This window comes from Diospyros lotus, chromosome 14 (genome assembly GCF_014633365.1).
Source record: "Diospyros lotus cultivar Yz01 chromosome 14, ASM1463336v1, whole genome shotgun sequence".
Lineage (NCBI taxonomy): Eukaryota > Viridiplantae > Streptophyta > Magnoliopsida > Ericales > Ebenaceae > Diospyros > Diospyros lotus.
In genome coordinates, this window is record NC_068351.1 from 1,105,258 (window position 1) to 1,116,104 (window position 10,847).

At 41.1% G+C, this 10,847-nt stretch overlaps 2 protein-coding genes across 8 annotated transcripts; one reads left to right on the forward strand and one right to left on the reverse strand.

The window, feature by feature from the left end:
• Nucleotides 1-23: 23 nt before the first annotated feature.
• LOC127790833 (probable LRR receptor-like serine/threonine-protein kinase At3g47570) lies at nucleotides 24-4,553 on the forward strand. 2 transcript variants are annotated; one of them, XM_052320537.1, is made up of 3 exons: nucleotides 27-368; nucleotides 521-4,023; nucleotides 4,118-4,553. In XM_052320537.1, the coding sequence occupies exons 2-3, from the start codon at nucleotides 609-611 to the stop codon at nucleotides 4,498-4,500; spliced, it is 3,798 nt and encodes a 1,265-aa protein (XP_052176497.1). In that variant the 5' UTR covers nucleotides 27-368; nucleotides 521-608; the 3' UTR covers nucleotides 4,501-4,553. The 2 variants fall into 2 exon arrangements, with proteins under 2 accessions (XP_052176496.1, XP_052176497.1); XM_052320536.1 differs by having other exon boundaries at nucleotides 24-4,023.
• Nucleotides 4,554-4,900: 347 nt separating this feature from the next.
• Nucleotides 4,901-8,850, reverse strand: LOC127790834 (auxin transporter-like protein 2). Of its 6 annotated transcripts, none has more exons than XM_052320543.1 (9): nucleotides 8,462-8,850; nucleotides 7,910-8,101; nucleotides 7,610-7,795; nucleotides 7,412-7,524; nucleotides 7,102-7,285; nucleotides 6,896-6,993; nucleotides 6,299-6,506; nucleotides 5,954-6,211; nucleotides 4,901-5,394 (listed from the first exon to the last, which is right to left on the reverse strand). In XM_052320543.1, the coding sequence occupies exons 2-9, from the start codon at nucleotides 8,087-8,089 to the stop codon at nucleotides 5,182-5,184; spliced, it is 1,440 nt and encodes a 479-aa protein (XP_052176503.1). In that variant the 5' UTR covers nucleotides 8,090-8,101; nucleotides 8,462-8,850; the 3' UTR covers nucleotides 4,901-5,181. The 6 variants fall into 6 exon arrangements, with proteins under 6 accessions (XP_052176503.1, XP_052176504.1, XP_052176499.1 ...); XM_052320544.1 differs by having other exon boundaries at nucleotides 7,910-8,110; XM_052320539.1 differs by having other exon boundaries at nucleotides 8,271-8,850.
• Nucleotides 8,851-10,847: the final 1,997 nt, after the last annotated feature.

A 10,847-nucleotide genomic window follows, 5' to 3' on the forward strand; every position in this document is an offset into this window, starting at 1 on the left:
TCGGAAACGAAAAGGATCTGAATAGCTTCTTGCACGTGCACAAAGACAAGCACAGTGAAGTCTGACACGTAAAGAATGCAAGTGGGTGGGAGAGTTTTGTCCTAGTCGTCAAATAAACTTCTCCTTTCTCTCGCCAAGAGCCACAAAGAGCATACCTTTAATGGCGGTTGAAGTTTTTCTCAGGAAGCTGCCTCCATTCCAACCTTCTTCATTTAGCTTAGACTTGGTGTGAAAGCAGATGGGAACAGAAGTATTTATTCTCACCCACTTCGTCACATCTCAGGCCTTCTGATAAACTGGTCAACGATCCCTATTCCGTAACTAACAATAGTATGGTCTTTTAAGGTTTAGCCACATTCCTTTTCAAGGTTAGCGCTTGAGATGGTGGACTTTGTCCAACTTATCCTATCCGATATATAAGCCTCGCGTTGTATAATTTTCATGAAAAACTTGCTTTTGAACTCGTACTGATGATGTTGATGATTTTTTGGTGGCTGTGCATGCTTGTGTTCGATGAAAGTCCTCAGAGGACAGCCTTGGCCTTGTCTGTAAATGAGATACATAGGCTGGCCTTGCTGTCCATCAAGGACCAAATAACCCATGATCCTATGCTAGTTACAAGCTCATGGAACGATTCTCTCCATTTCTGCGAGTGGAGAGGTGTTTCTTGTGGGCAAGAAGAACAAAGAGTCACCAGCTTGAACTTGAGGGACTCCAATTTGGCAGGCACTATATCTCCTTCCATTGGTAACCTTTCTTTCCTCACATCTCTTTATCTCTCAAACAACAGCTTCCAGGGTGAGATTCCAAGCGAAATTGGGATGCTATCCAGGCTGCAGTTTCTGGACTTGAACAGTAACTTGTTGGAAGGATTGGTTCCAGTGAGCCTTTCAAGCTGCCATAGCTTGAGAAACCTTAGCTTAGATAACAACAGGTTCATAGGAAGTATTCCCAAAGAGCTTGGTTCGTTGTCACAGTTAGTGAATCTTTTCATTGGCTCCAACAACTTGACAGGATCAATTCCACCCTCTTTTGGAAATCTCTCTTCTCTTGAAATGTTCTCTGCAGAGAAGAATATGCTGGAGGGAAGTATTCCAGACTCTCTAGGCACCCTGAAAAGCTTGAAATTTCTTTCACTTAAGGTAAATGGACTCTCAGGTATTATTCCTCCATCTCTCTATAATGTCTCATCAATGACTAAATTCTGGGTAGAGGATAATGAACTTGAGGGAAGTCTTCCTCAAGATTTAGGCCTGAGTTGGCCAAATATTCAAATAATTAGTGCTTGGGGAAACCAACTCACGGGATCAGTTCCAGTTTCAATATCGAATGTTTCAAGCCTGGAAGTTCTTGATTTATCATACAACATGCTTTCTTCCAGAGTGGCTGTTAATTTTGGGAAGCACAAGAATCTCTGGTGGCTGGGTTTGGCTGAGAGTGGTCTGGGAACTGGGGATGCCAATGACCTTGATTTCATTTCCACTTTGGTCAACTGTAGCAAACTGACTCAATTGAGTTTAGGGAATAATAGCTTTGGAGGTGCTTTGCCAAACTCCATTGCCAACCTCTCAACCGAACTCCAGGTTTTCTCAGTTCATTCAAACCAGATAGTTGGAGACATTCCCGCAGATATTGGAAATCTGGTGGGCTTAAACACTCTAGATCTGCACTCTAATAAATTGGAAGGACCAATTCCAGCCTCAATTGGCAAGCTATCCAGGCTGCAATTTCTGTACTTGAACAGTAACTTGTTGGGAGGATTGATTCCCCTGAATTTTTCAAGCTGCCACAGCTTGATAAACCTAAGCTTAGATAACAACAATCTTGTAGGAAGTATTCCCGAAGAGCTCAGTTCGTTGTCACAGTTGGTAAATCTTTTCATTGGCTCCAATAATTTGACAGGATCAATCCCACCTTCTTTTGGGAACCTCTCCTTTCTTGAAATGTTCTCTGCTGAACAGAACAAGCTGGAGGGAAGTATTCCAGATTCACTTGGCAGCCTGAAAAGCTTGACATTTCTTTCGCTCAAGGTAAATAAACTATCAGGTAATATTCCTCCATCTCTCTATAATCTCTCATCAATGACTAAATTCTGGGTAGAAGATAACGAACTTGAAGGAAGTCTTCCTCAAGATTTAGGCCTGAGTTGGCCAAATATTCAAATAATTAGTGCTTGGGGAAATCAATTCACTGGATCAGTTCCAGTTTCAATATCGAATGTTTCAAGCCTGGAAGTTCTCGATTTATCATATAACAAGCTTTCTTCGAGAGTGGCTGTTAATTTTGGGAAGCACAAGAATCTCTGGTGGCTGGCTTTGGCTGAGAGTGGCCTGGGAACCGGGGACGATGACGACCTTGATTTCATCTCCACTTTGGTCAATTGTAGCCAACTGAGACAACTGAGTTTAGGGAATAATAGCTTTGGAGGTGCTTTGCCAAACTCCATTGCGAACCTCTCAACCCAACTCCAGGTTTTATCAATCCATTCAAACCAGATAGTTGGAAACATTCCTGCAGATATTGGAAATCTGGTAGGCTTAAACACTTTAGATGTGCACTCTAATCAACTGGCAGGACCTATTCCAACCTCCATTGGTAGACTTCATAAGCTTCAAGAATTGGGTTTTGGTAAAAACAAATTTTCTGGTCAAATTCCTTCCTCTATTGGAAATTTAACCCTCTTGAACCAGATTTGGTTGGAACAAAATGATTTCCAGGGAAGCATACCTCCAAGTATTGGAAATTGCAAAAATTTGCTACTACTGCACCTTTATGGTAATAATTTGAGTGGCACCATACCCAGAGAAGTTGTTGGTCTCTCATCTTTATCAAAGTCTCTGGACTTGTCTGGAAACTCTCTTACTGATTCTCTTCCTCGAGAAATTGGAAGCTTGAGAAATCTTGTTGAACTAAATCTTTCTTATAACCAGTTATCCGGTAAAATTCCTAGCAACCTTGGCAGTTGCTCGAGTCTGACGCTCCTATATCTGGACCACAATTCATTAGAGGGAGCTATTCCAGAGTCATTGAGTTCTCTCAGGGGAATTGAAGAACTAGACCTGTCACAAAATAAGCTTTCTGGTGAAATTCCAGAGGTTTTCAGAACCTTTACTTTTTTGAGGAAGTTAAACCTTTCTTTCAATGATCTTGAAGGAGAGGTACCGGTAAGAGGAGTCTTCACAAATGCAAGTGCAATTTCAGTTTCAGGAAATAACAAGCTCTGTGGGGGTATATCTGCATTACAGTTGCAAGCATGTGCTTCTAGGAAACCAAGAAAGAACAGAGGGATTCTAATTACTTCCATAGCTTGTGTTGTTCTGGCTATCGTTTTGGCAGTGTTTCTTTTTGTTTGTTGGCTTAGAAAGAGAAGAAAGCAACCTGCTGTGGAATATCCTCTGATGGATTCCCCTATCAGTATGTCATACGGACAACTCCTAAAAGCAACAAACGGTTTCTCCACAGCCAACTTGATTGGTACAGGAGGATCTGGTTCAGTATACAAGGGAATTGTTGATCCAAATGAAAAGGCTATTGCAGTTAAGGTACTGCATGGACAAAACAGAGGAGCTTCAAAGAGTTTCATGGCAGAATGCAAAGCTCTGAGGAACATCCGGCATCGAAATCTTCTCAAGATTATAAGTGCTTGTGCAAGCATTGATTTCCAAGGGAACGACTTCAAAGCCCTGATCTATGAGTTCATGGAAAATGGGAGTCTTGACAGTTGGTTACATCCTGTTCCACAAGCAGATGCTGAAGATAAGCAACTGAGAAGTTTGAACCTTCTTCAGCGATTACAGATTGCAACTGATGTGGCTTCTGCTTTGGATTACCTTCATAACCAGTGCCACGAGCAGATTATACATTGTGATATAAAGCCTAGCAATATTCTTCTCGATAGTGACATGACTGCTCACGTGGGTGATTTTGGTTTAGCAAGGTTCCTACATCAACGTGACAATGAACTTTCTAGGGGCCAAATAAGCTCCATCGGGGTAAGAGGAACTATTGGATATACAGCACCAGGTAAATCTATCACTTGTCCAAATTATCAAATACCATTGATGCACAATCTTTGAAATGTCAAACATGTAATGCATTCTGAGTGTGTGTTCTGCAGAATATGGCATGGGGAGTGAGTTGTCCACCAGTGGTGATGTATACAGCTATGGGATCCTCTTGTTGGAACTGTTCACTGGAAGAAGACCCACCGATGACAGGTTTAAAGACAATTTCAACCTGCACAAACTAGCCAAGATGGCTTTGACAGGAAGAATGATGGAAATCGTCGATCCAATACTCCTATTGGGTGCAGAAGATGAAGGAGAAAGCGAAAGCTCTGGGCCACAGATGAACGTGGGGAAGATCCATGAGGCCTCAGTTTGGATTCTCAAAATTGGAATTGCATGCTCTGAGGAGTCTTCCAGAGAACGTATAAACATTGCCGATGCGGTTGCGGAACTACATCTAGTTAAGGACATGATACTTGAAAATAGAGGGTAAACTTGGTGTCATTTATGTGAATCCAATCAAATATTCTTGTTTAATGTTTACAATGGGAGGTGCACGTATGATCTCTCGTGGGGGCGGGGGCATTAGCATATATATGTACGCAGGGGGGAAGAGTGGCACGTGACAGGGAGGTGAACAAATGTGCAAACCCATGTGAATGGGCCACTCCTTGAAAGAGAATCTAATCTAGGTCAAATTTCAAAAGGGTCATTTTAGAAATGTCCACACCAAGCTTTGAGATCAAAAGCCCACATTGCAATAAATAAACCAATCAGACCCCATATCCTTTAGGATACCAAACTTTGGGACATGCCCAGTAATAATGAGACTGCAAGTTGAATGGTTATAAATTTCCAACGAAAATAAATCAAAAAGAAAAGAGGGTTGGGAGGAGGAGAAAAATGTAAATTATCATATACTGAGTTGACTAGGCAAAATGCTATGGTAGCAAAGGAATCATCACAATTCAACACACTATTTTCTCTAAGAAAAATAGGAGGAGAACAAAAAAGAAAAGAAAGGGAAATCCAACACACATCACTTGTAGGGGGGAGACTATGGCTACCTCCCGAGTGTATGATACAAAGTGTGGAGATAGATAGGAGAGAGTTTGTTGAGTTTTTGGTCGAACTCAGTGGAACTCTGTGCCGGGCCGAGCTGAGCTGAGTCGACTCAGTGCTTGGCTGGTGCGGTTGGTGGTGGGGGTTTGCATTGGTAGCACTTGGCAAAGAGCCCAAATGTATCAACTTGCCTGACGAAGTTGGTCATGCTGGCCCAGCCCCCGAACCCGAAGCCCACCACCAAGACCCAAACCACCACGAAGATGTTCACCGCATACATGCCCGCCCAGCTTGGCAGGAAGAATGGAGGCTTCTCTGCTGCGTTCTGCAAAAAATCCAATCCAAGTTACAAAAATGTTAAAAATGGCGAGTTTCCCTAGCAATGATAAAAGTTGTTCTTTTGGGCTAAACTTGAAATAGTTGTTTTAGTAGGAGAAAATGGAGGAATTGGCAAATGGGTTCGAATATGGGGGTGGTAGTGATTGCGGGTGAGGAAAGGCAGCTCTCAGGTCAGACATAATACAACAATGTGACTGTAGCAAATAACTAAAATGAAAGGGACGTGCTACCAATCTTGGTCTAGTCTCTCAATATTTCCAAATCCAGCCATTCAATGCTCTTGTACCCTTCTCTCTCTCTCTCTCTCTGCCCATTTATTCCTCTGCCATTGCTGCCTCAATCCAATCCATTCGCCCCCATAACCTATTATTGGCCTTTTTATGTGCCATCTATCATCAAAATATACCTACTCTTTCATCTTAATTCCAGTGGTATTTTCTCTACAATAATGATCCTTTAGGCTTTGATATGGGAAAGGGACCATATATGATAAAATGTAACAGTAAGTATTAAGTAACGCAAAAGCTGTTAGCATAGAGATATACCTGGCGAGCAGATGCCTTCCGGTAAGTGAGCATGTGGGCGAGGGAGGGGATGATGTAGACGGTGAAGCTGACCAAGAGAGCGCCGACGGCCGAGTTAATGGGGCCGAAGAAGGGGAAGATGATGGCCAAGAACCAAATTGGTATCACCACCGGCAGCCTTGCCAGTGCCCTTAAGCATATGCTCCTTGTGTCATGCATCCCAATCACCTTCTCCCACACAAAGTACAGCGGTGTGCAAGCAAACCCAAATGTTATAAACTGCACATTCAGGGAAGGAACCACATATTAAGCCTTTATCTCATCTTATAAAGTTAATTACGTCATAATTCGGAGAACGTAGTAGACCTGGTGGATGAGCATGAGGATGACGGCGGCGTCTCGCCAACGGGACTTGGGGAGGAGGGAGAAGGCGTTGGCGTGGTTCAGAAGCTGGTCGCCGAACGCCCAGTAGACGGCGGAAGCCGACGGAATTGTGAGCGTGAAAACATAGAGTGTGGCCATCAAGTATATGTACTTGAACTTTTGGGGCTTCCACATAGCGTGCATAATTTCCCTGCAAATTTTGCATCACCAAGTAAATCAGAAAAAGAAAAAAGAAATCAATTCCCTTCAAGTAAAGATTTTGACAACTGGGGTAAAAGCAAGACTGTGGCCAATGATTCAAGAAACCTTTTTTTTTTTTTTTTTTTTTTTTTTTTTGGGGGGGGGGGGGGGGGGGGGGGTGTGCTTTGGGGGGCATTGGATTCTAGGATAAGGACCAGGAATTAACACGCGCAAAGATGATTCTTGTGGTAGTATACTAAACATAAGAGCGATTTCATTTTCACTTTCCGGGCTTTGTCTGTTTTCCCGGGAAACAAACAAAATTTAGTCTCTGTTATAATCCTGTCTACAGCCTCAAACCCCGAGGTGGCCGGCAAAAGCTGCAGCCGGGAAGCTTACACTGTGACAGCATGTCCGCCGAAGGTGTAGAGTATATTGGTGGCGCCCGTGAAATACAGTACCATTTTGGTCGGACCCGAGTGGGCGACACCTTCCGCCTACAAAAAAGATGGATATTTTGGGTTCAAACTCTTGATTATATTATAATCGTACAATTCATTTAAAGCGATACGATATTCATTGTTTTGGGTCCCGTATTTACAGACCTGGCCGTGGGTTAGGGCGGCGATGGTCAGGTACCAGGCGGTGTAAGTGGTCATGCCGAGGCCTAGGAAGGACCAAATTCGGTAGTTGTGGAATGAGGGGATGAACACTGTGGTGGCACAGCAAGCTCCAAATATGTAAGTCCATGTCCGCTTGTCCAGTTTGTCGTTGATGTAGTATATGTTACTGTATATATCCACCAAGAAACCAACAAAAACAGTCGAGATTAAGCCAACCCATGTTCACAAAAGTTTTCCAATTCAAGCTTGGGTTAAAAAAATAGAAAAGAAACCAATAGTCTGAAGACCAGACCTGGCACAGGCAATAAGCTGTATCACAGATCCAAACAGAAGAAAAGTACAGTTGAAGGCCAGACCCACTGCTTTCCAGTAAGGACCCAGCAACCCATCAAGCACTTCAAACCACTGCAGCTCACAATGGAGGAAAATGGATGGATTTAGGCATCGAGGCGGAACCACGTTAAAATTTTGAGCTTAAGGAGAAACTAACCTGAATGACATGGTTCTTGAAGCTAACATTCTCCTTCTCCTTCCTGGTTCTGTATTCTATGTATAGAACACTGATCAAATAGGCTGTCCAGCTGCCAACAAGACCGTAGAAGATCTGGAAAATAATTCCTGAAAGCATGCCCAGTTGGGAGAAAGAGTAGGGCAGGGTGAGCAGAACTTGAGCTACCTGTGACAAATTATGGTGCAATTTTGATCAGAACAGTCTCAGGACAGGAATATTGAAATGGATTTTGAGTTTAATAGGTGAAATGGATTGAATTTTTGCGGGTTTGAGGCAGACTTGATTGGAAGCACAGCTGAACCAGGCGTCCCAAGCAGAGCCGCCATGCCAGAGGATGCTCTTGACACTGAAAATGGAGTTGTCCACTTCCCGGCGGTGGTTGTTCTCCTCTTCCTTGCCCTCAATCTGGGCCTCGTTGGTGGAGACTATGGCTTCTTCTGCCTGCTTCTGAGGCAACATTGTCTTTGATTTCTGGCAGATCTAAAAAGACACTAAATGAGACAAAAACATATATAGAGAAAACTGCTCTTCCCCAGAAAAAGAAAGCCAACAAGACCCAAGATCCAAAAAGAGGAGAAAAATCATAAAACCCCAAAAGGAATTACCCAAAATCAAAGCCCAACAAAAACAATTCCCACACCTTGGCTTGAGATGTCTCTTTCTGAACCCAGATCTCTCAAAGCGTTTAACCCACACCCAACCCTTTTCAGCTCTGGCTTTTTCTTGATGGCTATATGCTTATATACACACTGAATTCTTCACTCCTCCGAGATTGAGCAGGAGGCTTATTAATGGCGCCCAAACAAATAATAGAGAGAGACAGCAACAAACCCTTTTAATCCGGCTTAAATGTGGCTTCTGATCAGTTACTGGATTTTCTGGCAGAGAAAAGGCGGCGAGAGAGCTCTAAAGCGGCTGTTTTCTACTGGCAGCAGCAGTAGCAGCAGCAGGGACTACAGAGAGAGAGAGCCGGAAGAAAGCTCCGCTTTTTCATCTTATTTATAAGGAATACCTTTGTATTTATAACGTCTTGCTTTCTTTGGCACTCAAGTTCCTTGCCGCTGCCTCTCTCTCTCTCCCCCCCCCAATTCCCTGTATTCCACTCCTTATTCGATTCTATTGGGTCTTCGCTTTCACAGTGAGTGAGTGAGTGAGAGAGAGAGAGAGAGAGAGCGAATGGAGTGGTTTATGCGACAGAGACTTGGTGCTGATCAGTAAGGATTTGACAGATTGTCGAAAAGATCCTTTTTATAGAGCCTAAATCTTCTCCCCGTTGTTAAGAAAAGTTTTTTCCTTTTTCCTTTCTCAGTTTAACAATGAATTAATCAATTGCAATTTGAAGCACTTTGCCCATCTCTTCTTCTAACATCTAATTATTATATAAATACAAACCCCAAATAGAACTTCAAACTTAGGAGCAAAAGAACATCGTGACAGTTGGTAATTGAACGAATCCCTGTTTGTGATCTGATACGCATATTTATCACAGACACAGTTGTCTTCCCACTGAATGGCGAGCGAGCGAGCGGGGATAGAGTAATTTCGTTAAGATGGGGAGAGAAAATCGAGCAATTTCGGAAAATGAAGTTTAGCTCGGCTCGTGAAGTTGTTGTGACTGGCGGCATAGGTGGCTTGAAGCCGCGCCAACCAATATAGGGACCCGTCTTAAACGTTTAAACGCGCTCCTGAGGCCGACACGCGCCACCAAATGCCCGTCCCACTTTCCTCACCCACCCGCGGCTCCGGCTAGACGCTGCCCAAAATTAACGTTATATGTACACCATTAAAAGCTTAATTTTCACGTTTAAGGTGATCTCTTATATTAATATATTATATATTTATATTATTAATTTTATTTTATTAATTAACAAAAATTGACTTTTTTTCTAAAACAAAGACACTTCAACCAACTGTTTGCTTTCAATACCAAACATAAATGAAGTGATAATATTAGTATTTCACTCTTAACGTATTTAAAGCGAGACTTGTATCAATTCCTATAAATAATTTCGTTCTATCATTCAATGCTTTGTGGGCTGCTCACAGCCCATTTCAATGGTGTGCCATTGAAACCTAATATATGATGTATTCATATTGTTGATTTCTTAAAAGATATTAGAATATGGTGAGAGCGACAAATTTAACCATAATCAAAGCCTACTCTTACGAGCACGGCAAAAGTTAAGAAATCGTTGCTCCAACACACAATTGTCTCTTATTTTGAACCTTTTGTTTTGAAATACTATTCAAATATTTAATTATAACCATTTTAGTGATATTTATGTATTGATATAAGATGGCATACGATATGTCAATATATGTGTTACGAAAAGAAAAATATCACGGTTAAATATTTAAATGATATTTTTATTTTTTTAATTAAAAAATATTAAATTTATAATTTTACTCTTATACTTTTATGTGTTTTCTCATGTATTCACTCAAAATTTTTATTAATTCAATTATATATTTGAATTTAATTTTTGAGTTAATTTAATTTCAGTAATTTGACTCTTTTTTTTGTGGTAATTAAAATTTTTTATTATTTCAATTACATACTTAGATCTGTATTTTCGAATCAATTTAACTTTTATATTTTTATGTATAAAAAAAAATAAAATGAGATGAGAAAATATATACCATACTATATTCAAGTTAAATGCATTTGTTAAATTGGGTTAAAAATACGACTTTAAAGGTGTTATCAAAATAATGAAACGTTTGAATTGTCATATCAAAATATATGAATTAAATTAATTTAAAAATATAAATTTAAAAGTATAATTAAAATAATAAAATTTTAATAATTATAAAAAAAATTAACGAATAAAAAAGTAATTTTGGCATTTGTTTGAGAAAAAAGAGGAAATGATTGAGCATGCCATCTGAGGTTATTATGGAAATTAAGAAATAGAGGAAAAGGTGTCAGCATTGAACCCTTTGTTGCCGTTAAGAGCGGCAAAGGCTGGTGGTGGTATGGCGGCGGCCGCTGCAGTGACTGCCGGAAGATAAATAATGGATTCATTATAAGGAAACCCACGTTGCTCCCCTCCAAACAGGGATTTGTCCGTTCAGTGGACGCCCGTACTCCTGGCCCGGCCCACTTAACCCAATAACTCTGTCTCCCATTCTTCACTTTAATAAAAATAATAATGATGCTATAAATAAATCCCCAAATTTACCACTTATTTATAAAAACAAAAAGTATGGGTAAATT

What these genes read in the sequence shown, in the direction of transcription:
- LOC127790833 (XM_052320536.1), top strand. Translation starts at nt 471, where the DNA reads ATGATGTTGATGATTTTTTGGTGGCTGTGCATGCTTGTGTTCGATGAA. An exon ending in TATTGGATATACAGCACCAG is followed by an intron (nt 4,024 to 4,117) that starts GTAAATCTATCA and finishes TGTGTTCTGCAG; the next exon opens with AATATGGCATGGGGAGTGAG.
- LOC127790834 (XM_052320543.1), bottom strand. Translation starts at nt 8,089, where the DNA reads ATGTTGCCTCAGAAGCAGGCAGAAGAAGCCATAGTCTCCACCAACGAG. An exon ending in CAGCTTATTGCCTGTGCCAG is followed by an intron (nt 7,286 to 7,411) that starts GTCTGGTCTTCA and finishes GGATATATACAG; the next exon opens with TAACATATACTACATCAACG. An exon ending in GGAAGGCATCTGCTCGCCAG is followed by an intron (nt 5,395 to 5,953) that starts GTATATCTCTAT and finishes GATTTTTTGCAG; the next exon opens with AACGCAGCAGAGAAGCCTCC.